The sequence below is a fragment of the Erithacus rubecula genome (genome assembly GCF_903797595.1).
Source record: "Erithacus rubecula genome assembly, chromosome: 19".
Lineage (NCBI taxonomy): Eukaryota > Metazoa > Chordata > Aves > Passeriformes > Muscicapidae > Erithacus > Erithacus rubecula.
This window is the reverse complement of record NC_136671.1, coordinates 3332072-3359026: the sequence shown is the minus strand read 5'-3', so window position 1 is coordinate 3359026 and position 26955 is coordinate 3332072. Positions and strand designations below refer to the sequence as shown.

At 49.1% G+C, this 26955-nt stretch overlaps 2 protein-coding genes across 6 annotated transcripts in view; both read right to left on the bottom strand.

Moving 5' to 3' along the window:
- Positions 1–302: 302 nt before the first annotated feature.
- PLA2G1B (phospholipase A2 group IB) lies at positions 303–3271 on the bottom strand. The gene is made up of 4 exons (XM_079323091.1): positions 2158–3271; positions 1927–2086; positions 1120–1247; positions 303–477 (listed from the first exon to the last, which is right to left on the bottom strand). Exons 1-4 carry the CDS (start codon positions 2189–2191, stop codon positions 356–358), a joined length of 444 nt encoding a protein of 147 aa, XP_079179217.1. The 5' UTR covers positions 2192–3271; the 3' UTR covers positions 303–355.
- A 1083-nt stretch (positions 3272–4354) lies between these two features.
- The window catches only part of MSI1 (musashi RNA binding protein 1), a 73972-nt gene continuing 51371 nt past the window's right edge, over positions 4355–26955 (bottom strand). For 2 of the 5 annotated variants that reach the window (XM_079322254.1, XM_079322252.1), the window contains 9 exons: positions 16951–16999; positions 14866–14948; positions 14121–14238; positions 12502–12582; positions 11190–11246; positions 8383–8451; positions 8099–8271; positions 7563–7628; positions 4355–6628 (listed from right to left, as the gene is read on the bottom strand). In XM_079322254.1, coding sequence (XP_079178380.1) covers positions 7587–7628; positions 8099–8271; positions 8383–8451; positions 11190–11246; positions 12502–12582; positions 14121–14238; positions 14866–14948; positions 16951–16999 — 672 coding nt within the window. In that variant the 3' untranslated portion in view covers positions 4355–6628; positions 7563–7586. Of the gene's footprint in view, positions 6629–7562; positions 7629–8098; positions 8452–11189; positions 11247–12501; positions 12583–14120; positions 14239–14865; positions 14949–16950; positions 17000–26955 lie in introns of all 5 variants that reach the window. The other 3 variants (XM_079322253.1, XM_079322255.1, XM_079322251.1) reach the window with 3 other exon arrangements.

The following is a 26955-nucleotide window of genomic DNA, read 5'->3' as shown; positions in this document are numbered from 1 at the left end:
TGAGGGCAAAGAGGGACGATCGCCCTGAGGCGCCTCGGGAGGGTGAGGGCACGAAGCCACAGCCCCGCCCTCAGCAGCCCCAGCCCGCGGGTACCTGAGGGGCGGGGCGGGGAGGGGCGGGGCACGCGAGGCCGCGAGCAGGTGTGCCCCGCCCCCGCCGCCTCCAAGGGCCAATCAGCGAACGCGGGGCGCCGCACGCGCCACAGGGCCGTGAGCAGAGGGGGCGGGGTCTCCCTCACGCCCCGCCCGCCGCCCCATCCCTACAGAGCAATGGAGGGCAACAGCCAGGATTGCCAGTTTAGGTTATTTATTTGTTTATTTGGTCCTGCAACCGCCCTGACGCACATGAGGGCGATTATTTGCACTGTTTGCCGCTGTCCAGGTCCTTGTTCTCGGGGTTATACGGCGCCTTGGCGAAGCACTCGGCAGCGGCGCGGTCACAGTTGCAGATAAACATGGCGCACTCCTTGTTCTTGCCTGGAGGAGACAGAGGAGCGGTCAGAGCCCGGCTCCTTAGCCAGGCGCTGCAGGGGCTCGGGCTGGCATTTCTCCTGTCACGGTGTGCCCGTTTCAGTGCTGCCATCGTTTTGGGGGTGCACAGGCTTCTGCCCACTAACCCACTGCCCCCAAAGCTGTGTGTTCCAGCCAAGCCGTCTCTCTCCTTGCCCCTTCCTCCTTTCCCTGCAGCCCTATTTGTCAGCTTCTCTGCTTTTTACCTCCATTCCAGAGCCCTGTAAAGGCGCCACTATTCATAAGAGGGGTCTGGCAGAAACTATGTATCAATGCCAAGTTAAACTGCAGATATTTTGGGTACTGCCGTTAGAAGGCCTCCCAGAAAAGTACTCAATCCCTTGAAGAGGCTTCTCTATACCCTGATGTACCGTACATCTTCATAAACATTGTCTATAAAACATAGACAATTGCTCATAAGCCTTAAATTGGGCTATATAGAATGAGAATACTCATTCTAGTGCCCGTGTGAGGTGCCCTCTTTCTCACAACCAGGGCTCCTGCAGGAACTTGCACTGTGCCTTCCTGCGCAGAGGTGAGTGAAACACAGCCCTGCTCCTTCCTAAGAGAGGCAGGAGAACATCTGGAGTGAAGTGGGAATGGACGTACTGCTACATGTGATCTCCCCATTAGAACAGCTGTAGCTGTAAGACTTAGTGTAGGGGTTGTCCAGGAGGAACCTGCAGGCTTCTAGTTTCTGTGCCTGTGAGTAGCATTCATCGTGTACTTGGCAGCACCTGGGAAACAAGGAGTAAAAGGTTAGAAAATACCAGAATCACAGGCTCAACTGAGCTGTAAGACACAGAAATACACTAGATTTGCTTTGGCAAGGCTCTTGACAATGAGAGAAAGATACCCAGTGATAAGAGGGCAGACACAAAGGAACTCAAAGAGATACAGTTGTGCCAACTCATAGTCCAAGATGTGTCTGGTACATAGATATGAGAGCATCTTCACTGTTGCCTATTGGGCAAAGGGAAAGCAAAAGCCAGTGTACCCTACACTGCCTCTCAGTGCCTGGTAGCTGACAAGCCAACACAATCCAAGACCTGGCTGCCAGATTTGTGTGTCTCTACATTGTCCATGCCATTTCCTAGCACTTTGCAGCCCAGCCATGTTCATGGTCAAGCACCAGGCAGAGTATGCAGAGCAGCGTCCAGGCTGCTGGCCCAGCACTGCTGCAAAAAAAAATGCTGGAATGAGCACACTGTGCTGCCATAGTAGAGAAGAACTACTGTAATTATATTTTATCTTAGTAATAAGGAGTGATAGCACACATCCTATTCCCCCTGAATCCATCTGTGAAAGAAATCTTTGTTCACAGCAGCCAGAGAGTTTTGTAAACGTTCATAGGCAGGGCCAGCTGAGATGAAGCTGAAGCAGGAAAGCATAAGCAAGGAAAGAAGTCTTATAAACCTGTCGAGCTCGTCCACGGGCGTGCCGCTGCCCCCCAGGCCGCAGTAGCAGCCGTAGCCATTGAAGTCCAGCAGGGGGTGGCTCTTGGGCAGGGTGCACTTGATCAACGCCCGGAACAGCCACACAGCCCGGGACGACACCTCGGTGCTGGCTGCGACCGCTGGGGAGAGACACAGGCAGGTTAGAGTCAGGTTCAGCGTTACCAGTGCAAGGACAAGGGCAGCTACACACCCGACAGCAGGAAAAGCAGGGCCAGGAACTTCATTCTCACAGCGCTTGACACGGAGACTGGTGCTAAGGGAGATGAGTCTTTATACAACAGGCTCACCTTGACATGGGTATGTATGAGATAAAACAGCCTGTATTTATGTTACTAAATGCAGACTTTTTCCGTCGGATGCTGTGGGCAGCAGGTTGTGGCGTGACCAGTTGAAGGCCAATTGAGTTAAATCCATAAAAGTCAGAAAGGCAAATATTTGTTATCTAGATTTTTGCTATTAAATTCTTGTAGTGCTATTATTAGAAGTCAGCCTGAAAGATCAGGATATTTTTAAGGCCTCTCGACTAAAAATTAATAACAGCATGGTGATTAAGTTGGAAGTTTCTGGCACACTAATAACCACCTGCCATTAATACTTGCATCCTCTTTTTATGGTATCCCACTTATCATTAATCCTGTATCTCTCCATTGGTTGTCATGGCATAATTCGGAGAATAAGGTACAGGTTGTCCACTCACATCAAATGACCACTTGGCATGAGTTCAACTGAAAAAAAAAAAAATCAAGCTGTTCTTTACTTTAAAACCACAGAGGAGGAGGTACTACTAGGCAAGAAACAGAAGCCAAGTGACCTGGAAAACCTCTGTATGTGGTTTAAACAAGGAGTAGTATCTGGGTTTATGTGGCCTTAAGCAATCTACACTGGAAATGAACCAGGCTTAGAAGTTTCAACACATACTGCAGACTTCAGTGACTTAGAGCAGTTTCTCCAACACCAATGCAGGATCCATTTAAAAAGCTTTGGTTCTCTGCCAAGGGATGAGAGTTCGGAACCTTGAAAGAAGTTCAAAAAAAGGATAAGAAAAATCTTCCTGGAATTGGTCAGAGTAAGTAAAAACACTGCACTCACATCATCCCAGAGGCTCTGCCATTTTCAAGGCTGCAGGATTGGCATTTTTACACACTCAAGATATGATTCCTAGACATGGTTGTCAAATCTGCATTGATTTTCAAAGTACCAAACAAACCCTCAGCTTTTAAGAGCAGAGGAGAGCACCCAGAGAAAGGCCACCCACCTTTCTGCAGTAGCCCAATACACCAGAGTGCTCATGCAAGAAACTGGGCTCACCACCCACCAGTGACACCTTTCTCCTCATAGGGTCTGAAACTACACCAGAGTACCCACAGTATCCACTGGATGTTGACATATCCATAGAACATCTAGGTAAAGCTAGACATGGTGCTGAACAACCAGATCCATTCTGACTTTTTTTGATCTCTTCAACCACTCCCATTCTGGGGGTCTCCACTCATGGGTTACCTACAGCCAAACAGTTGCTGAGTTGCAGATTTAAGATTCTCACTGTTCTAACCAAGTATTGAACAAACATTAAATGCTGATGTAAAGGACAGTCTGCACCACAGTTCAGAAAAAATTATTTTGTCTTTTGCCCACAGATCATTCTGCCAACTTTCCCTTCAATATCCACTTAAGAGTTCTCTATCTTCTCTGCTTTTACCATTAAAAAAAAAAAAAAAAAATCTACATTTTTAGTTCAAAAGGATCACCAAGTGTGGGAAAGCAAGCACATGAGTATTACAAGAGTGCCACATGAGAAAAATCCCATCAGGGTATATTTTTCCACCAATGCTATTTTTGTAGTGTGTATTTTTGTAGTGTGTAGTGTGTTACAACTTGTGTAGTAAGCCACAAAGCCACTGGTCCTTGACACACTTGTGAGCACATTTCAGCTTATAATTGGTTCAAACTTACAGACTTAAGGCTTAAATTGTTTTTAAGAATTTTTTTTTATAAGCCCCATTTCAGAGTTCCCTACTATTCCACACTGTTGAAATTCTCCTTTCTCTCTTTTGTCTTTTAAGTGTGTCTCTCCACATTTTACTTCCTTACATCTAACTTCCTTGGTCCACCACAGTCGACTGAATCCAGGGTATGAGCCAAATCTGTAAGCACCACATTATCTCTTTCTCTGAACCTACAAATACTTACACAAAACCCCTGTAATGCAGAGGAGACACAATCTCTACTAAAACCAGATCTGCCTCACATTATAAACTAGGCCACTGCCAAAGTGTGGGAGCAGAACAGCAAGTCATTATCCTTAAGGCAGCATGCAAGTCCTGCCAGTGGATCCTGCAATCTCTCCCAGTGGAAAACCTCACACCCCTAAATAAATGACAGAGAAGGACAGTTTTCAAATAATTTATTAGGAATTTAAAACTGAAATCTGGAAAAAGGGTTACAGGTGTGGAGAGAACAAACACTGGAGTGTAATAACTTACTGGCTTAAAAACACAGCTTTATTTCTTTTTAAAAAAATGCCCACCCTGAAACCAGAGCCCCAGCCTCCAGGCAGTGGCCAGAGAGTGACTCACAGCCCAGCAGCAGCACAGCTGGCCCGGGATGTCTGGAGGGGGCACGGAAGCAGCTCAGCGCATACACCAAGAGGGAGGAAAGCGCTGTCCGCAGACCCAAATTTGAAGTATATAGAATAAAAATAAACCCAATAAAATGCAGCTCTTCTTTAATTAGGAAATATTTAAAAAAACAGACATACAGACTCTTGTCTCAGTAACAAAAATTATTGCTTTGTGTTTTCAGTACTGATCTGTTAAGTACCTTCTTACCTAAACAGAACTCTCCAAACGCATCGCCCAGGTCAGGACAAGTTCCAGCAGACGGGGGAGAGACAGAAGAGAAAAAGGGCCCTGTGGGCACTGTGGCCCTCCCAGTCCTTTTCTAAATGTCCATCTCCTTTACAGGGGCTCAGTTTGGGGGAAGAGAGGGAATGATTTTTAAAACTTAAGATGAAGCTGTTATTTCCCTGGGAAAAGAGTTTGGCTGCATCTTAATAAAAGGCTTAATCACCCCCCTTAACAAGGTCTTTGGTTCACTGAAATCCAGACCCAAACCTGCCCCATGTATTTCTGCTGGAGGCCTCCCCTGGCAGAGTGCTGGTTAGCAGGGGCCTGGACCATACCAGGGGAAACCCCAGCAGCTTCTGGAGAAGGGACCAGATCACCCCGCACAGGACAACGGACAAATTCCCACAGTCTTCAGAACACAGAGTAAAGCAAACGGGAAGCTGCAATTCTATAATTCATATAATCCCTGAGAAGCCCTTAACCCGCCCCCAAATCACCACCCTAATGCTTTTCTCCCCTGTTAATGAATCCCCATCCCAGAGCCCTGCCCTTCAGAGAACGACTACCCAAATCTCCCCCTGGCTGACACCCCTTCCGACACCCTCGCCTCCGGGGGAGAATCCCCTTTCCCAGGAAATCTTGACGCAAGCGATAAAGTTTGGAGAGTGAATTCCTTTCAAAGTAACCAAGACAAGCAACGGCGGCAAAGCCCTTTCCCTAAGCCAGCCCAGAGGCGGCGCTACGGAGCCCAGGGATGGAGTCTGTACATCAAGCAATTGGAAGCAGCTTTAACCCGCTCAGCAAAACAGCCGGTGGCTGGTACGTTTCACCCCACCCGCCCCCCGCCCCCCTTTCAGCTCATCTCTTCAGAGGTCTTAAAATCTTACAGTAAAAGGTGTACAAAAAAAGAACGAAGTCCTGTCAGAATTCTGCTGGAGAGTATTGCTCACGCTGCGGCACCAAGTCCAGGACTTGGAGCTGCTCCTTGGAGCCAGGCTGCAGGCAGCAGCCAGGTTCAGCTCACAATATTTACATATTATACAGGAGGAAAAAGAAAACCCCACGTAAAACTAAACCTAGGAAAAAAAAATCTTTCAGTTGTAAGGATAGTGTTTTTCACTTAGCAAAATATACATTTGTTTTGTTCCATAGCGATGTCCAACGTTTTCGGATCCTTGAAGTTTCACACTTTTCAAAGCCTCACATTTACAAAACAGAAACAATTAAAAACAGTTTCTTTAAAAAAAATAGAAATACAGCAGTTCCTCTCAGCCTTTGCTCTCTCTCTCTGTCTCTTTCTTCCCTTCAGAACTGCATTCTTGTTACATACCGTGCTTTAAAAACACTGACGACAACAACAACAGAGTTGAAAATATTCAAAACAGTTTCAAAGCCAAATAAAAATACTCCTCAATGAAAACTACCTAACACAATCACAAAGCCAATTCATAAAATATGTCTACTAGCTCGGGAAAGAGCAAACAACAAAAAGAAGGGGTAGCCCCCAAAAAAGATAAAAAAATAAAATAAAAAAATAAAACTAACAGCTAATAAAATAAATAAAAGAAGAATCAGTGGGCTGGGGGCGGGGAGGGGAAGCGTAAACCGTCGGTGGTTAGTAGGAAAGCGAGATGATCTCCTCGGGTTCAGTCCAGTGTGGTCTGGTCAAAGGGAGAGATCGGGCAGGGCGGCAGGAGCCTGGCAGCCAGCCGGCAGTGTGCAGTTTGACTCAAGAGAAAGGTAACCTTGGCTCATCCCCCGAGGCTCACCAGATCCTCCAGCCACTCGCTGTCCTCGGTTAGGTCACTGGGGAATCTGTGGGACACAGCAGGGGAAAGAAGGGACACGGTCTAGAACAACCACAGCTTTGCTCCTGGGGTTTTCTTCTGGTGTGATCTGACAGAAACACTCAATACCCAAACTTGCCCCAGTACAGTCTTGCTCTGCACATGGCTGGCACAGAGACAGGGCACAGCAGAGATATTTCCATCTTCAATGGCAACGTGCAGGCCTGGGAAACAAGGTCCCACACACCACCTGGCCTGGCCCCTGCAAGGGCTAGGACATAGCAGAGTCCAGACATTTCCCCAGCACTCAGCTCAGACCAGCCCTGCCAGGCTGCCCTGGGCTCCTGTCTGTGGAAACCATTCCCTGCAGTTTGTACTCTTCTTTTTGAAAAGCTGGTTGTTAACGTTTTTAATTTTAAATTTTAAGCCACCTAGCTTCAGTCACATTTGCAAAGCAAACAAAAACTCTCCACCAGTTCCCTCTCAGCCCATCCAAGGACCAAAACCAGAACTGATCAGATTTTCCTTCTGCCCTTCTCCCAGGAGGGAGATGAAAAACCTCACTTCCCAGAGATTGGTCTCAGCAGCAGTGAGAGTAACCAGCTGCATGGTGGAGGCTTCCCCAGCCACACAGAAAAGCCAAGCTTGTCCCTCAGGATCACCACTGGGTTGTGACTCTGGCCAACCCTGCAGATGTTTTCTTTTTTTGTCAGTGCTTCATTTTCTTCCTCTTTGTGCCAGACACTAAGACATTCTCCACTCCCAGCCTGGAGAGTGTTCAGTAGGAACCCAACCTGCCAAGCCTCTGGTGCAGGAGAGAGCCCCAGGACTCCCCCAAAGGCTGGGCCAGGCCACGGAGTCTCACAGCAACACCCCCAGCTTCAACTGAGAGCCTGAGCACAGGGACCAGCTCAGAACCTCACTCCTCTCTCATTACCTGTGCCTGTTCAAAGCTTTCTTACCTCCTGCCTCCTTGGTCCCCAGCTTCAGTGATACCCATTGGTAAAAGCTGTTGCAATCAAGGGACCCTGTGAACAAAGATTTAAAATCCCACTCTTAAACAAAAGAACAGTGAAGAAGAATTACTAACACAACAAATTTAGTTATGGCCCAGATGACAGAGTAATTGTTTTCAGTTGGAGATGCCAGCACTAAAGTGCACATCACCCTACAGGATGCCATGTCAGGGCCAAGACAGGCTCTTGTAAAGCCTGAGCGAGATCAGGGAAAGGACTGGAGATCAGGACCTTGAGTGGTGATCAGGGAGAGCCAGCAGAAACCAAGGATGTGGGCTCCAAATGAGCTGCTGCACTCGCATGGTCCATCTTGGTCGGGGTTCAGCAGAGGCACAGCCAATGCTGCAGTGGGTGGCATTTCATAACCAGAGAACAGACTGTGGGCTGAGGGGGCTGCCCACTGCTGCTCACCCCCCTCACCACGTGGAGACACAGCCCACTCCCACCCCCCTCCCCCCGCAGAGGGCACAGGGAGCACTCACCCCAAGGCTGTGTCCAAAGCCGGTGCTCGGGGCCGGACTGGCAGCGCTGATGTAACTGCTGACCCCTGAGTCCTGGTTGGCGGCTCCATAAAGCTCTGCCATCGGCCCGGGACTGGTGGTGCCCAGAAAGCCACCGGTGCGACTGGGGGTGGAACCTACAGCAGGCAGCAGAACTACCGAGTGAAGATCCCAAAAGTGCAACCCCGTCCCACCCCCCTCCCGCAGCCCCTCGGCAAAGCTCGGTGTCAGGACCCCGCCCAGGCCGGGGAGGAGAGTGGAGTTACCTGTCCCTCGCACCACGGCTGCTGCAGCCGCTGCTGCTGCCATCGGTCCATACGCAGTGAGGGGGATTGCTGCAAAGGAAGGAACAGCCATCTCAGGAGCACTGCGGCTACATGGGAAACTCCTCGAAAAGAGCCTTCATTTCCTACTGCTACATACTGGGCTCACACATACATATTGGCTCAGTGCACCACAGAGGACATTAAAAGATGACAACAGGGAAGTGCATAGCCCTGAATTTATCAGTGTTCTTTTATACAGCCGATGTCCGGGGGAATGCACGAGCCACGCTCTGTCAAGCCCACCACCCCAGAGCAGTCAAAGGTGTGGTGTGGAAGAGCTGAATGAGAAGCGGGCAATTTCAGATGCATCCTGTGACTACTAAGCTTGCAAGATTCAATTAATCTGAAACTACAGATCCAGATTTTGGCAGAAAATGTGGAGGATCACAACAGCTCAGGGACAGCAGCTGAAGCTTAACATCCTGAGGCTCAGCCCCTCCTCTGTCTCTTGATAATATTATTGAATAACAGTTTAATAGCCTCTTTCTCCCTATTTCTTTGCTCAAGACGTACCATTCTCCCCATACTGAGTTTTGCTCCTGAACTGCTCAAAACCTCATTGTTCATTGTAGAAAAGCAGGAAACATATACCTAGGGAGCAGGAACTAGAAATGGCTTAATTAAAACAGTAAGTCTTAATTTATATGTAGCAGTTCTAATTCCCAACTCTACTGCCACAGGCATTCAGCCCTCAGGGCAGTAGGCATCTAGCCAGTATGCTTCTCTTTGCCCTTAAAATGACTGGGTCAGCATTTCATGCTTGAATGTGAAATTCACTGTGATTCTGTTTAGAGCACCATAAAAAGAGGTCAGAACAAATCAATTGCGTTAAGGCTGAAACCAGACTAGCTTAGGAGGGAATATTTAGTAGCAGGCACCAGCCTGTTTCAAACAAACGTCATACGAGGCTTCTATCTGGGTTAGCTGCTCATTACAGGCCCTGGGCCAATGCAGGCATGTTGCTGTACCCCCAAAGATGGTGTTCTGGGAAAGAAAGGCTGCTGGCAGCCACCGTCCTTGCAGTCTCATCCCTACTGCAAGTCCCTAACACATGAGTGAATGTGGTTTTACTGAGAAAGGAGGCAAGGTCATCTCAAAAGCTCCAGTTCTTTTTCGAAGAAAAATCCTTCTTGCCTTTGCAGCCTTATCTGCTGAGCCACCAGGTTTGTGCTGCAGTGACAAAGCACCTGTGTGTGCATCCCTGCCTGTGCTATCCCCTCCTCCTGGCTCCCCTCAGCAAGCTGCAGTGCTGTGGGCACTCCAAGGCACAAGGGCCCTGCGCAGGGCCAGCTCCAGCCCGTACATGGGAGCCCCAGCCCAGCCCAGCCAAGTGGCTGCGCAGGGCTGCTGAACAGGAGGGAAGCGGATCGGGGAGGGAAGAACACCACGATCCCCAGCTGGTACTTCAGTGAGACACTCAGGACTGTAAGCTAACATGGCACCCAGCCAGGACAGCAGCATTAATAACTTCTTGTTGTGCAGAGCCCTGGTGCACCCTGGCCATCAGTAACAGACAGGCCCCAGGCAAGGACCTGCTAGGAAAAGGCACAGGGCAGCCATGGGAGGACATGAAGGAAAAAAACACTTCTACCAAGTCACCAATGCTCCTCTACAAATGTGATAGCTTTTGCAGAAAAATACACATATAAATAAACAGCTGGATCCATATCTGCTTTGCTTGCCAAGCAGAAGGTTCTGAGGTGCTTATGCAGCTGCACACATGTCAGGGAAGGGTTTTGTTATGAGGGATACAGGATTTTGTTTTCCCCTACCTCCCTCGGGAAATTTGTTCATTGGTGGCTTCCAACCTCAGCATCCTCACCAACAGAGAGTCCCTGAGGATTAACATAGTTTTGTGCCACATAAACTCCCTTTCAAGCCTGTTTGTACTGCTAATTCCAGAAGAGCTTCCCAGGAAAGTTTTCCATATCCCTTTGCAGAGAGATTCAAACCCTGAAACAGGTGGGGGGCAAGGAAGCACTGGGAAGGAGAAACACCGTGGAAATGAAATGGCACAGGGGAAGCAAGGTGCTACACAAAGCTGCTTTTCTATGACAAAAACCATGGACAGGACAGAGCTGGGGAAAACATGGCCATGGAAGGGAGAGCAGACAGAAGGAACATCACGTAGGGAGAACACACTGCACGCACCCCAGGGGCTGAGGATTCAGAGGGCATTTGCACTTTGAAAACACTGAGAGCGATCCTCTGGTCCAGTTTTGTTCCACAGCTCCCTACAAACACTGCAGGACTTTGCAGGGTCCCACCACACTCCTACCTGGGAAGCCTGTGTGGGAGTAGCTCGGGAGCTGCACCACTCAGAGCTCCCTTTAGCCCCTTCTGCCCAGGGAAATGGGATTAGAGTAACCAGGAGTGCATCCATTCTCCCTCTTCCCAGCACTCCAGATTTCATCCTTGCAACAGCTCAGGTTAAAGCCATTTGTAGACCTCTGGAAGTCACCCTGCTCTCTGCAGTTTCCATATCTGGTTTACATACAGCCTGGGGCAAGGAGTTAAAGAGGCAAGCAGCAGGAAACGACCTGCATGGCCCTCTTCAGAGGCAATACACATGGCTTCGATTGCCTCTCCATCCCCGGCTTTGGGTGGAGCTTATCCAGATGAAAGAGGAAACAAGGCACATTTCCAGTCTAACTGCACCAGGGTGTGGAGCAGCAACACCACTGAAACAGCCCAAAGCCCCCTTCTCCCCTTCCAGCTTGTGAGTTTAGGAAATGAGTGGGACTGACCTGTGAGCTCAGGGAGGACGGGGGCACTCGGGAGAGGGGTCCGCTCTACACGGAACTCTAAAAATGAAATGCAAGACAGCTTAGGAACTCATCCAACGCCCCGAGGGAGACCCCAGAGACACAGCAGCCAGAGTCTGCTGGGGGAGCAGTCTGCAACCAGACTGCAATCAGGCCAGTGTCTTCTTTAAACTGATTTATAACTGGTGCTGAAAGGTGCTGGACTCCTGCCCTGAAGGCTGAAAGAATCCATTTATCCTTGGAATAAATGTGACCAGGGCAGGGCGAGTTCAAGCGTCACTGTGTAGCCTCAGGTCTGCCCTGGAGCACCGCTCTGCGACCCAGCCAAGGCCAAGCTGACCTCTCAGCAGCAGTGGATGCTCAATATGTGCCACACTCAGCCTGGCACAGGTTTACAATGAAGCCACTACAGCTAGATTCATGGAGAGCTTCCAGACAGCCAGGAGGCAACAGCAACTTTCAGCCAGTCAGCCTGGGCTCACCTCAGACAAAGAGGAAGCTTCCCATTCCCAGCCCTTAATATCAGAACTTCATTTATCAACCATCACACTGAGGGATGGAGTAAGGAAGGGATGCTCAGAGTTGCCACAGCTCTAGAAAATAGCAATAGCACAGTGTGTCCCTTAAGTGTGCTCTGCCTCATTCCCCAGCCTGGCAGACAGTGGGAAGAGAGGCCCCACAGCTCTGAGCAGCTGCGGCACAGCAGGTTCCAGCCATTGGTTGCTGAATCCATATTCTCAGCACATGGCAGTGTTGGAAGCTTGAAACCACCCAGTTTGCAGAGGATCTGCAGCCCCCTGGCCCAGCAGATAATTTGTGAAGGCTGTGAGTGGTCCAGGCACTGTTCAGAACACAACTGCAGTGCTGCAGGCACCTGTCTTTTGCATGCCCATGAGCTCCCTGGCATGTGGGGTTTAACATTCTGTGCTACTTTCAGAGTGGTGGCAACTCTGGTAAAGAGAGACAGACACACACAAAGGCTCAGGTGAGACAGGCAGAGCTGTGGGGCCCTTCTGTGTCACAGCAGCAGCCCTGCAGAGGAGGCCAGCAGAAAGGACATCGGAGCAGCTTTGGGCTTTTCCTGCCACTGCAGTGTGAGGATAATCCTAAAGAAGGACAAGCTGTTCCCACCTATTCCAGGGCTTCTCCAATCCCCCTTCCACATCCATCTCCAATTAAAAGAAAGATCAAACAGGGAAAAGGGTGAAAGGGGCAGAGCCTGGGTTGTAGATCATGCCAGGGGCTCCCATCACCTGAAGAGAGACCAAAAAACAGATCAGGGAGCTCCACTCACCAGGGAACTGGTAAGTGTAACCAGGTGCAATGCCAGTGTAACTTCGACTCGCATAGGTGGCAGCTTGGAAGCCTGGATAACCTGGGGAAGAGAAAAGGAGACTGTTAGTACAAGCTGGTAAGATCTGGCTACTCAGGAGGAGTATAGGCATCCTTTGGCATTAGCCAGCAGAAAGAGGGGTGACAGCAGAAGGCCCAGGAGAGTACACAACACAAGCGAGCCTGCAGAGCAGTTTTAGCAGGCCCATTTGATTTTTCCTTGCTCCAAGCATGTAAGGACACAGAGATTTCCTTCTCAGACTCACAGCTCTGCAGACTAAGACTTTCTGATGCATCAGCTGGATTTACAAACAGGAGATCAGGGAGGAGGGGGCATTTGAATGGCTGAAGAGCTCTGAGTCACTTTTGCATTAGAAGGGCTGGTGAATGCAGGTACAAAGAACATTTCTTCCTGGCACAGGCAGGAACACAACTCCTGCTGTTCCCCAGGGAAGCTGACCACCTATAGAAACAAGCCTGTGAGAATGCATAGCATTGACTCACACATGAATATTTGATTTGAGATCTCCCAAGACAAGACTCCACGGATTTCCCAGTGACTCAGTTTGAGTCTTGCTGCTTTAAAAGTTAGATGGCTTAGAAAAGGCAAAACCCAAAACAACAGGCTGGAGATTTATTTTCTTCCAATAAGTCAAGTGAAAACATTGGTGGAAAAATGCCCTTTTGGGGGTTTTGTTCAGTGACTAACTGCTACTCAGCAGGCTTAGCACTGAGAGCCAGGCTGAGTACACCCTGCCCAGCAACACCAGCAATAATCCTGAGCAAACAGGAGGGTCAGCTCAACCCTGGTTCCAATGAAAGTGAGAAGAGAGAGAAGCCAGGACCAGCACCCACACTGGAAGGATCATGCTGGCTCTCACATCTAGGCACAAGGTTTTGTGAACCTGGAAGACAGGACTACAAATGACTTCTTTTTTTTTTAATTTTCAAATTTTTATCTGAATGCTTTTGCTTTGGGAGCATTGGTAGACATAACCTCAGGCTGCTTGTCACCAATTTCCCCTTACAACACAGTCCCATGATAAATGTATAACTTTCCCTGCAATACCAGACATTTGCTGTACCTGAGAGGGAGGGAACAATGTGAGACAACACTCAACTAGAACTTTAAGGGCATTTTAACAGTCTTCAAATGGTGATGGGGACATTCACACAGACCTCTGCTCCAAGTGGAAGCTTAGGGGCTCTTTAATCAACTAATTAATCAGAAACCCTACAGACGTATGGGAGGAAGACGCCTGGTAACAGCAGACTCCACACTCAGCTCTGCAGTTACATCCCGTTCCACATGAAGGAATTGCTGCACAGCGGAGGAGCTGCCGAGGGGCAGAACCGCCCGAGGGGCTGTACCCAGCCGGCCCGGCTGCGGCAGGGCAGCGGTGGCACGTGTGCAGTTTTTCCAGGTGCCACCAGAGGGCAAGTTGCGATCGCGAACGGTCCCGGCGGCCCCGCACGGGGAGCGCTGCCCTTGGCCGCCCCGCCGCTCCCGGAATAAACCTCTAAGCTGCTGCCTGGCACGGCCGGGAGCGGGGGGAGGCAGGAGGGCTGACAGGGGCTTACCCAGCATGCCGATCCCTAGCATGAAGGCATCCATCCCGTAAGGCATTACTCGGGACCGCCCTCGTGCAGAGCCCGTTGGGGACATCACCTCCTTCGGCTGAGCTTTTTTACACTCCACCTGCCACAAGAAAGTAAGGATCAGGCTTGGCTGTCACAGGCTGTCACAGGACACGGCCACAGAGCACGGGCAGGCCAGGCAGGGCTGCCTGCGTGACAGCACGTCCTTGCTCCAGCCACCTCCTGTCCCTGCCCCAGCCACCTCCGTCTGCCCTCCCTAGCATCACTGTCCCAAACCCACATGGTGCCAGCCTTCCCTCTTGCTCTGCAGCTACCACAGGCAATGGAGAGCTCAAACATTGGCTTTCTCCTCCTGGTGTTGTCCTTCATGTTCTATCTGACCCTGCACCAGAGCCTCAAAGCCTAATTTTCCTCATTTCTGAATGTAGCTAACATGCCCCCTCCCAGGCCACTACAAGGTTTTGTGTAACTTCAAAACCTACAAGCACAGCACAATTCCTTGTTTAGTTAGCCTTCCTCTTTGAGAACTCTGGATTATACTTGTTCACCTTCATAATGTGAGTTTCTTCCCCAGACTGACTGCTGTGATTTTTGGGGAAAAAAATCTGATTCCCCACTGCAGAGATGCATCACGACTCAAGTGCCTTATATTCTCCCTCTGTGCCACTGCCCTCCTCTCTCCCACACCTCTGTTCCTTCTCCCCCAGGCATTGCCCCAGAGACTCACCATTTTGTTGTTGATCTCATGGAAGTGGATTTCACACACTTTTTCCACAATGTCTTCACTTTCAAATGTGACAAATCCAAATCCTGCAGAAAAAGCAAAACTCCCTGATCAGGTCAGACCTCTCACAGTTTGAACCCTCTACTCACAGCCTTTTACTGGCAGGTGAAAAGGAGAGTACAATCAGCCCTTTCGAAAACAGCTGCCACTCATCTTCCCTCTCCAGCAAATTCTACTTTTATGCACAAGAACAGGACTATCCTCTTATAGATTCTCCTCTCCTACTCATTCCATACTTCCCACCCACTCTGAACCCAACTGGTCTCAAACCCAGGTTTGTTTCGTGGTTTTTTTTTTTTTTTAACTTTGCTATTCCCAAGGCAAACCACATGGCTGGTAACACTGGGGAGGATCTGGGCAGATGCTCACACAAAGAATCAGTGGGGAAACCAACAGCTGCTTGCCAGGACATCACCACCCTCGCTAAATGCAGCGCACCAGCAGGAACACCCTGCAGCTCCCTCGCAGGCACTGGCCACAAAGCCTCGTGTGAGCAGGCACAGATCAGCAGGGCAGCTGCACACAGCGAGGCAGATACAGGCACAGTCATTTGCAGAGTTTCACCAAAGTAAGGTTTGTATCTGGGGTAAGACAGGACAGCGTGTTCCTGGGCCCTGGCCCACGCTCACACCTCCTTTCTCTCACCAACCCCTTTGCTGACAGTTTTGGCAAAGCCCAGCTCGGGTGGGCAGACTGAACTCCTCTAAGCTGACTGCAACCGTTTCCGGAGAACTGAGGCAGGTGGGAGGATGTCTTAAAGCTTGCTGTGCAAGCAAGCTGGGATTAAGGAGAACTTTCCGCTTTCCAGAGCTGGCCAATTCCACAGCACTGTAAAATAACATTTAAAAGCAGATGGGAATGCACTGCCCAGAACCCCACCTCTTCTCCTCACTGCCAGAAACATGTCGTTATAAACTCCTCCATCTGTCTGTGCCCAGGTAGATTCACACCACTCACCTCAACACCCATAAGCAGAGGAACTCAGGAATTCAGCAGGAAAACCCTGATGTCAAAAGCAGTCCTGAGCCCCATCAGACCCCCACCAGGCCTGCTATGCCTCTGGCTGAGCCCCTCATTTTTGACACAGTGGCTGGTAGCTCTCCCTGTTGCCTCCCAAAATGCTCAAGAGCTCTAATTGGATCAGTGACTGGAAGGCACCCATGGAGGAGGAACAGGGGTTAACACTTCTTCCCTTTCAAGATGAAGCTGGAACAACATCCGAGGACTACCAAGGCCTGGCAGTCAGAGTAGATTTAATAGCTTTAGAAAAAAATAAAAATCTGAAGGGCACAGAGTGTAGCAAGAGCAGAAGGGAGAGTTCCCTCGCTGCTCTGGGGGCAGGAGTGCTTGGAAGTGCTTCAAACAACATACAGGAGAGCAGCCAGTACAGAGCTATTACTGACCCTGACTGGGAAGAGGCTGAAGCTAAATTTGCAGGTCAAGTTGTTGCCATTAAATTTCTGAGTTGGATGGAAGTGTCAAGCCCTACCCCACCACCAGGTAGTTGGTCTGAGGACTCACCAGGGAGGCAGGGACACCCATGGACAAGCTGGTAGCACAAATAGTATAGCCTTGCTCCCATGGTGTAACCAGACTCCACCAGCAGGACTGGGTAAGAAAAGGTGACCTGGGAGCACAAGTGGGCTCCAGGCCGAGGAAGGGGCGAGAAGCAGGCACTTTCAGGCTCTCGTGTCAGCTTTCCCAGAGCTCAGATTACTCGGGACAAGGTAAGACACACACTGCAGGCTGGAGCCACAGAGGTGAGCACGCAGAGGAGGGGGCCGTCTCCTCTCACATATCTGCAACTCGACGAGTTTACAGCACAGGAAGCGCACTGGACAAAAGCTCTCTGTGCTGCGAGGGCCACTGCTAAAGGATGCAGATGCAAAAGAATGGGGCGACTGGAGGCAAGATAAAGAGCAGCTGCGACCCGCATCCCCTGCTGCTGGGATACTGACCCCTCCCTAGGCAAGGCAGGAGGCAAACCCTCTGCAGTAACCTCTCCTAGGGTCAGAAGACAGCTCTCACCTCGGTGTCGGTTGGTTGTCTTGTCAAACATCAGCATCGCATCATCCACCTGCAAAGAGAATGGCTGCAGTCAGATATTACTGCTGCAACAAGCATCCTCCAACACAACTGTTCACAGTTTCCCTGGCCTCCTCAAACCTGAGGGGATAAAGATGAGACATCCTGTCCCCAAGAAGGAAACAGGGTGTACACACATATGCATTACACATAAGCTATCACAGCACACACTTTCCCAAGCCACGACCTGCATGGTCCTGGTCCCCCCACCAGCCTGGGGCAGGTGCTGCTGAGCTGAGCCTCCTCCGCCCAGCCCCTGGCAGCAATCGACCCCAATTGTTTGCCTGCAGCTCCAGCCAGGGGCCAGGGAGCAGGGAGGGCATTGTTCCCAAATCCCAGCCTCAAAGGAGAGGAGAATCAAAGGGGGGCAGAGAAGCAAAGCTGGAGTGGGGAGAGGAATAAGGGGCCTCCCAGCGGCGGGGGAAGCGGAGGCCTCAGACAACAGAGCCTGCCTGGGAAAGCTGGGGAAGCGCCCCCACCCCCACCCCAGAGGAGCCTTTCCTCTAAGTGAGGTTTCCCACTGCTGGAGGCTGTAATTAGAGCAAATTTACTGCAAGGCCTGAGCAGGGCTGCCTTCCCGGGGGGAGGGGCGGCCAGATCCCATCCCCCAGCCGGCCTGGGGCTGCTCTCCTCCCCGGCACATCACTGCCTGGTGCCACTTTTCCCCCCCATCTTCCCGCGGGTGTTGCCTTGTGGAGCCGCATCCGCTCCACAGGTCAGCCCGAGCAGGGTTAAAAAATACACTTCAATCCCCTCCGTGTAAGCCCCAGTGTAAACCTGTCCCACTGACCCATCCCTCCTCTAATACCACTGCCTTAATCCGATTATGAAACTGGACGTGCAAGTGCTCAGGGGAGGTGGCAGCAGTCTCCGGTCAGCAGCTGCCCTGGCCCTCCTCCTTCTCCATGTGAGACAACCCACTCCCTGAGCAGCAAGCCCTGCATGCCCCCCAACCCTACAGGATTCCTCCCTTGCCTTGCCCCAGGAAGAATCTGCACTGCTGCCTCCTCCTGAACAGTCACCGGAGAGGGCAGAACGCTGCCCATGCCCTGGCACAGGCAGCCATGGGCTTTGCCCATAGAGACCCCACAACTCCAAAAAAGAAAGGATGCAGGTTCTTCTCTCAGGCCCCCAGGACAACACAGGACACCCAGCTCCACTGCAGGGCCATGTGGATGGAAGGAGCCCTTGCTGACATCTCCAGTATCATCATTAGCAGACAGAGATAATATTTGATGCCCTTAGCCTTGTCTAACACATCCACTCCAGGTGACAACAGACAACCTGGCTCCTGCTCATCTCACAACTTACCATCCTGGCTCAGCCTCCCTCAGCCAAGTAAACAAACACCTGAGAAACATGCCAAGCATCCAGCCTGGAGCTACAGGAGATATAAGCCTTGACACAGACCCGAAGCAACTCCTCAGCAGTTTCCCAGAACACACAGTTAGGGAGATGGGCACTGAGGGCAACTCCTCACACTGTCATTCCTCATCACCACTTGTTCCCACATCTGCACCATTTCCCTTCATGGTACAGCCCAACTATGATGTGCTGGAGGGGAACCCAACATGTCTTAAAAATAGTTCAACAGGTTTTATCTGGTTTTTCTCATTTTAAAATGTAGATCCATTTCCCCATCCAGTTCACAAGAAGACTGGAGAAATAGCTGTTCTCCACCCCAGTAAACACTGGGAGAAAGCCGTGTCAAAGGCACTCCTGAGGCAGTGCCACTCCCAGCTCAGGTAGCTGGAGACCACAAACCCATGACAATGAGAGATGGGCATAAGAAAAAAAAAAACAAGCTAGTGTCAATGACTACAGGCCCACTGCTGACTTACTCTCCCTGACAAGCCCTCCTCTCTGCAGAGCCTGGGAAGCAGGAGCAACTGCAAGTGGCACTTCCACACAAACTCCTGGCACAGCAATATCCCAGGCAATGGCTGGGCACTGCCGCAGCACTCAAGCACTCAGAAGATGTGCAACCATTTCATCCCAAACATGCTGTATGCTGTGAGGAGAGCTGCAGCTTTCCTCCTTCTGCACTTTTTCCAATTGCTCTGTGCTTTGAGGTGTCTACACAGCACCTCAAAATGTACTTGCCTTGCAAAAACATATTTATTGTAACACATGTACTCTATTTGACAGCTGTTTCCTGCTAAAAACTAAATCTTATGCAGTACATAAGTGTGTGTGTATATATATATATATATATATATATATATATATATAGGTGTATATGCAAACAACTCCAGGGCTTCAACTCTGTGTATGGCTGTAACTGACGTATTTTATTGCCACTAAAACCTACACATGCCCATGTTTATGTCTCCTTTCGAGGCAGCCTGTGAGCTGAGTTGGGTGCCCTCAGCACACACCCGAGAGGTACAGCAGGGCCCAGATCCCCCCTAACCCTCGCTACAGGGGATGTGTCTCCGACCATACAGGACTTGGGCAGAGCTCTCACATGCAGCACCCACCCAAGCCGCGCCTGCAGCGACTCTACAGCACCCCCAGCCATCAGTGGGCAGCTATTGTGGCGGTGGAGCAGCACAGCCCCCCAGCCGCTGTTCCCTCCGCGCCGGGCCCTTCCCGGCCGGGCCCCAACAAAGGCGGCCGCCGGCGGGGCCGTCGCGATGGCAACGCGGCCGCCATGGCAGCTGGGGCCCGGATTAGCGGCGCACAAAGCCGCCCCGCAGCGCTCCGTGCCCGCGGCCGCCGCGGGCTGCGGGAGGGCACCCAACGGGGGCTGCGGCACCCCGGCACAGCCCAATGGCATTCCCGAGGGGTTCGTCACCGCGCACCGACACCTCCCGCCGGCTGCTGCCGGCCCCGTCCGACCTGCCCTTGAACCTGCTCCAGGTTCTCTGGGCGACCTGGGCCACGGCCTCGCCCGCCTCACAGGGAAGAACTTTATCCGAAGGTCCAATCCAAACCTACTCTCTCTCTTTCAGTTTGAAGCCGTTCCTCCTTGTCCTGTCGCTACATGCTTTTGTAAATGATCGCCCCCAGGAACCTCGTGCCTCGAGCTAGAGGAATGAATTGCTGTTCCCTGCTTTCTAGGTCCTAAGTGTTCCTATGCCTCCCCTAAATAAGGAGGAAAAAAAAGAAGAGTGTTTTTTTTTGCATGCTTTCTGTCTGGGCTAAAATGTATTTTTCAAAAGCATCTATCCTAATTTAAAGACCTTAAGTGGTGGCAAATCTAAGACCCACTCAGGCTTGTGGCCTGAGGGTGACATACAAACCTTCATGCAAAAACCATCCAGCATTCTGGACTTCCCTGTCCTCAGAAGCAGAGCATGATCTCCCCCTGAAGCCAAGATCCAAAATGAGCTTCCCACTGGGCTCTCAACAACTGACTAAAAATCACCACTGGGAACCTGGCACCTTGAGCTTAAGGAATCTGCTGTCTTCTCTTTACATCCTAAGTGTTCCCATGCCTTTCCTGCACAGGCAGGAGGAAAGAGAAGCAATTTTTGTCCTGGCAGGTGCTAAAAAACTGTGAGGCCACTTGGCAAAAGAGTGAACAGAGTCCACTCAAAGAAAGCCCTTTCTTCACAGGCTAAGTCCCCTAAATAAATTCTTTAAAAGGGCATCCTCTACAGCTCCTTTTCACACAGTCCCAATGCAATTCCAGAAGTAGTACTAGACCCAAATTACTCTGAAAAAGTCTGTCTGAAAAAGCATTTTCTCAGATGAGGATACCATGACTGAAGCTTCAGCCCCTCTCTCCTAAAGATGCCATAATCGCAAATGATCCATCCAGCCTTGGCCAAAATACCTGGGGGTTTTCAGAGGTTTAATCCCACTCTAACATATTTCAATTTTCCTGTTTCATTCCTAGTTATCTGCTATGGGGAAGCCAATGACATCCCCATGCAGACTTAAAAAAATAGTAATTTCCAATACCAGTTTGATAGGAAATGCTGGATGCACTTTCCCAAATGTAGATGTTGAAAGTTGTAAATATTCAAGCAAACGGTTTGTGGAGATGGTCATCTTCCACCTGGACTGCAAATAAAAATGTCTGAGCTGGTCCTACAAGGAATCACAGCAACATATTTGTAGCAAAATCAGGCAGAAAAATAGTAACTGTTGAGACAGCTTCCATATGGAAAATAGAAACCTATCTAGAAACCACTCAGCCATCCTGTCAAGAGACAGACAGCACTAACAACCCTGTGAGGTTCTCCCAAGCTTCACAGACAGGGCAGGCCAATTCCAGGGAGTAAGATGCATGGACAAGAGCCTGGCTCCAGGGAGCAGGTGTGCTGTACCACTAAGACCCTTCTCACCCCACTCTGCAGACCCACTCTCAGAACTCTGGGAATGAGACTTGGCCAAGGGGACAGAGCCTGCTCCGTGCCACAGAGAGAGAACAGAACAGGGAGAGCAGAACAGCCTGTCCAGGTGTCCTTGCCCTCTCTCACACAGGCACCTGGCAAATATCAGGTGAACCCCCAAAGACCTGAATGACCATTACTGCTGGAGTGTTTTTGGCTATTTGCCTACCAGATGCGGAGCACAGAGAACCCTTTGTTCCAGAGGCATTGTTACCACAGCCCAAACTGCCTACTGCCACAAGAGAGGTGATCAGATTCCCCTTCTCCTCCCCTCCCCATCTGTTCATGGCAACCATGTTATGTGTGAGAATTTACATAAATTGCCCTCTGATCTGTGGAAGAAAATCCAAAATCCAGTTTGGAAATCCACAGCAGGTTGACAAGTAGCTTTGATCCCTGAAATTTCCAGAGCGCGGCAGATTAAGGATTAATTAATTAACATTCTCCCAATCCAAAAGAAAACCACGGCCACTGTAGCCACAGAAACAAGTCTTCCTTTAAAGACATTTGCCACCAGTACCTGAAGGTTCTCCCAATAGTCAGCAGGAAAAGCTCATTTCATGCACCTAAGTTAACCACCCCATTCTTCTGGCAAGAGTACATGAATATGCACTTGTGACAGAACTACAGACCCTCATCAGATCCAGCATTGCAGATACTGTGATTTTCCCTCATCAAACAGTAACAGCCATCACCACAGTGAGACCTCAGGACCTCTCAGGTCCAGAATTTGGATGGAGTATTAGATGGCAGCCTAAAGGTCAGAACCCTCCTCTGACCTCAGATCTTTTTTCTTGTTTGCTTCCAGGGTATTTTTAGAGAGGAGATCTCTCTCTCTCTGGGCTAGAGCTGCCTCACAGAGAGGCAGAGCTTTCATGACCGACTCATCCATACACAATTACCTCAGTCCTAGTGAGAGATGCAGACTGGCTTTAAGCACTTTCCAAGCACCCTTGGTGCTGCAACTGATTAGTGAGTCATGCAAAGACGTCACTGAGACTGTATTTCCTCCACTGTCGCTTCACCAAATGCAAAAGCACACAACAAAACCATGAGTTCAAACACCTGATTCAGGTGCAGGCTCCCATTTCTTTCAGAGCCTCTGCACTTCCAGTTTCTGTTAAGATCAGCTTCTCTCCTGATGATAAACAGAAGATCAGCTGCACCAAGTTGGAGTAGAGCTCTGTCTTGCCCAAAACCTCCCAAGATACCAACCAACAGATAACTTTGGAAGAACACAAAGATAAGGCAAGGCTATTACCACAGAGCCCAGAACACTACATCCCCATCCAAGCTATTTGTGATTTAGAGATTTTCTGAATTAAAGGAGTGTTTGTCTATGCTAAAAGACCTTCCATTAATTTGTCCAATCATTTTGGAGCCTATGTAAATTTCAGCAACAACATCCTGCAGCAAAGATTTCACAGTTTAGATATGCTCTATGATGACACGACTTTATTTGTTCTAAGCTTCCTCCTATCTTGCAACTTTTATGACTTTTTCTACCACAAAACTTTATCAGATCAACTCTTCATTAGAAAGATGATCTGAGTTTTTCCCGTTTTGATTTGACACAAATAACCTTGCTTACAAGATCAGACACCCAACAGTCCAAAGAAATTATTCTGATGGACAATCCCTCTTCCTCCCCAAAAATAATACAAAACAACGTGTTCCCACAGGTTGAAGTAGAAAAGGAGGAAGCTGCAACTTGAGCTCCTCTGGCATTCTCACATGTGTTGAATTAGACAGAGGACTAGCTGTGCCTGAGGGAGTAGGTGCAAGACACCTTCCTCCTCTCTTTCTGTTGCAGGTTTCAGTGAGGGTGGTAGCCTGAATCTAGAGAAGCTGTTGAAATAATTCCTTCTGCTGTCTAAAGATCTTCAACACCATCCAACTTAAGCCAAACTACTTGGCTACACATTCTGTGAATGAAAGTCTTTCCAGGACTTCTGTCCTACAGTTGAAAAAATAATCTCCTTTAGAAAGCATGTGCATGGCCTGATCTTGGATCTCAAAGAGATTCAAGTTTTGGAACAAGAGAAGTGTTTCCTAGAGATCTTGTTATGCTCAAAGCCCTCCCAGCTGCACCTGACAAACCACAGCCAGCTTGAGATCACTTCTCAGTCTCTCTCTCTGTACTAAAAAAAACCTTCATATTTTCTTTCTCAGGGAAACAGCAGCCCATATATTTCAGTCAGAGTTTTGGAAGGGAAAAAAACCCAAAGTGATTCCTCTCTGAAGCAGAGACACACTGTATTTGGGATCCTCTTTGAAGCTTCACCTTTTGTGCCTGCTAAAACCAAGTATTTTGATATGAAGAACTGAGGTGCCAGCCTCTCCCTCTCTTGCTTTATTGCTAAGTAGTACTCATGGATTTCACACTTTTTCACCTTTCTTTTGCCACTTTCATTTAAAAAGGTGAGAGGTGGTTTTGGGCACAGCAAGGAAAGAAAAGAAAACAAAATAAAAATAGAAAAATAAGCAGAAACACCAAAATGGAAAAATCACATTTGGGAATTTTGTCTAATGAAATAGAGAACCATTTCCTTTGCAGCCCAAGTAAACTTCCATTTTTTCCTGCTAATGGATGTAGGAGGTGTGCTGCCTCTGACCTGAGATGCACCAACACAAACCACCTTGATAGACTTGTGAGCTGCAGTTCATGGATTTGAACTGGAGAGAACATTATGATAATCTAATTTGACCTCATCTGTTCTGCAGGCCATAGCATTTCCTCTTGTAATTCCTTCAGCATGTACATGCTTTCTGTCTGGGCTAAAATGTATTTTTCAAAAGCATCTATCCTAATTTAAAGACCTTAAGTGGTGGCAAATCTTTAGACTCAGGCTTGTGGCCTGAGGGTGACACACAAACCTTCATGCAAAAACCATCCAGCAGTTTGGACTCCCCTGTCCTCAGAAGCAGAGCATGATCTCCCCCTGAAGCCAAGATCCAAAATAAGCTTGCCACTGGATTTTCAACAACTGACTAAAAATCACTGCTGGGAACTTGGCACCTTAAGCTTGAAGAATCAAGACAGGATAACCTGGTGCTCTCAGCTCTCTCCTCTCTAGGTCCTAAGTGGTCCCATGCCATCCCTAGACAGGCAGGAGGAAAGAGGAACAATTTTTCTCCTACCATGTCCTAGGTAATTGTGGGGCCACTTCAAAAAAAAGGGAATAGTTACAAAACTCTTTCCTAAAAGGATAAGTCCTCTAAAGAAATGCTTTCAAAGAACATCCCTAACAGTTCCTTTTCACATAGTCCTGATACAATTCCAGAAGCAATACTGGACTCAAATGACTTGGAAAGTCAGAATAAAAAAAAACATTTTCTGAGATGAGGATAACCTGACTGGAGCTTCAGCACCTCCCACTTAAAGATGCCATAAATCAGAGATGAAGACCACTCACAGTGCCTGGGACACCTGTAAAGACAAGGTTCTAGGAGGCCTCTGAAACCTGGGAGATCCCAGCACATCATAAAGAGCCACCAAAAGACACTGTGTATCAAAATCATGCTTTCCTTAAGTCACAGCTGAAAATGAAGGCAACAGGCTTTTCTGAGCCCTACAAACCATACAACAGCACATTCAGAGTTCAGAACTCCAGAGATGAAGGCCACAAGGCTTTCCTCTGAAATGCACTTTCCCACGATCCTGCCCATCAGCCACACCAAGCTAGCTACAGTAGAGAATCTCTGTACAGTTCTCCTGGCCATGGGTGAATTATTTGAGGCTTAGTCTGAAAGATGGTTGCAGACTAGGAACAGTGCTTTACACAAGAGCTCTGAGGAGTCTCTCATCTGAAGCGAACAGATGAGTCAGAAAACTGCACTGAAAACAGCAAGTCAATCTGAGCAGCCCTAACATCTCCCCATGGAAACTCCCCAGAGCTAAGGGGACAGCTGCTCCAGCCTCACCCAGATTTAGAGCACTGGATGGTGTCTGGGACACTGCTTCTCCAGAAATGAATTGCACCAAGCTATGCAGAACTCTCCCTCCTGCCACTCCAGAAAACAGTCACACACAACCAGCCCTTGCCTGATGTCACGACACCACTCAGCACACAACCATTAAACAAGAGAAACACAACAGCACCCCAAAAGAGCTGGGAAGGACTGCTCAGACTAGAGCAACTGTAACTGCCTGTAAACTGAGTGTTCTGTGACATGCTTCTTTGAATTAGCAGGGATACAGTCAAGGTTAAAAGGGGATTATGCCAAAGACAATTTGTTTTCCTATCAAACACATCCATCAGCAGCACAGAACTTGCAAGTCAAACAGCCTTCAGACTGCACAGACACGTGGACACCACCACCTTGAGTGGCAGCATCCTTTAGGGATACCATGTAAAAGCTCTTGGGGACACAACAGTTTTCCTATTTCTTATAGAAAATGAAACCATACAGAGCTACCAGCTGGCAAACAAAAGGAAATCCAACCACTTTCCCTTAGGAGTGAACAAGTCCCACTTTGCACACCAGGACATACAAGTCTGGCTTCAGAAGGGGAACAAAGGTTCTGAGCAGATATTTGTGCCAAACTTTCTGCCCAAAAGTTTAAGCAATATGGCAAATCTGGTTACAAAACTCCCTTTCACCAATTAGTGTGCCTTAACATAACATCACCCTCTTGCAGGAAATTTCAGAAGAAAATACCTAGCCTTCATCCCCACACTGCAGTTCCCATGGTATTTCCCTCCATGACCATGATTCTATCAGCTGGGTCATCACCCACCAAACCATGTTCTTCCCTCCTAACTGGGCAGGAAGGTTCCAAGAGCTGCAGAATCCAAAACTTTCTGCCCCAAAAAGCAAACCTATGCACAACATCACTGAACAACAGAGAAACAGTCACAATGTCCTGCCACAGAGATGACCACACTCTGCACTTGGGTACGATGATCCCCTTCAGTTCCTAATCCCATTAAAAATCTTGGGATCCTTCAGTCTAATCCTGCTGATATCACTCCTGGGGATGCTGATAACCTCCTCAGCTGAAAGGTCACAACCAAGCTCCCTTCAATCCTCAGATTTGGTCCAGTCTCACAATTCACACACCTGGCAGTCATGGACCATGACACAAGTGACTTCCAGCTGTCACCCACCCTTCCCTGAGCCACCATCAGCCACAGAAGAGCCAGACCAACACCAGGGAACAGACTTGGTGCCAAACTTTCTTCAACTATACAAAATTTACACCACCACTTGCCCAAGACTCAGTAAGAGAGGTTTCAAGACTAAAAGCCTTCTTTTTAAGAAACGGTTATTGAAAAACAAAACACAAGATTTTGAGTTAGAAACAGGCCAAAATCAGAGGTTTGATAAAGCAGCCACTCTGTTAGGAGTGTCTACAAACCTTCCTTCAGCATTTGAACGAACTGTAAACCTGTGAGCCACAAGAGGCTTCTGGATAGGGAAAAATCAGAAAACCACTTCCCATAGCTGAGGTCCTAGCAACTCTGGGAACAAGGATAAACTCTGTTTCAAATCATCACAGGGCAGGAGTCACTGGCTGTAGCCCCTACAAGGACATTACAGCCAGCCAGCATCTGTAACTGACCTTTAATCTACTTAACCCTTGCAAAAGACTCAAGCTTCT

Bases quoted from the DNA above. Each gene is read 5' to 3' on its own strand.
- PLA2G1B (XM_079323091.1), bottom strand. From the start codon at position 2,191: ATGAAGTTCCTGGCCCTGCTTTTCCTGCTGTCGG. The intron at 2,087-2,157 runs GTGTGTAGCTGC...GTCTCTCCCCAG, and splicing joins CCTGCTTTTCCTGCTGTCGG to CGGTCGCAGCCAGCACCGAG. The intron at 1,248-1,926 runs GTTTATAAGACT...CTTGTTTCCCAG, and splicing joins CCCGTGGACGAGCTCGACAG to GTGCTGCCAAGTACACGATG.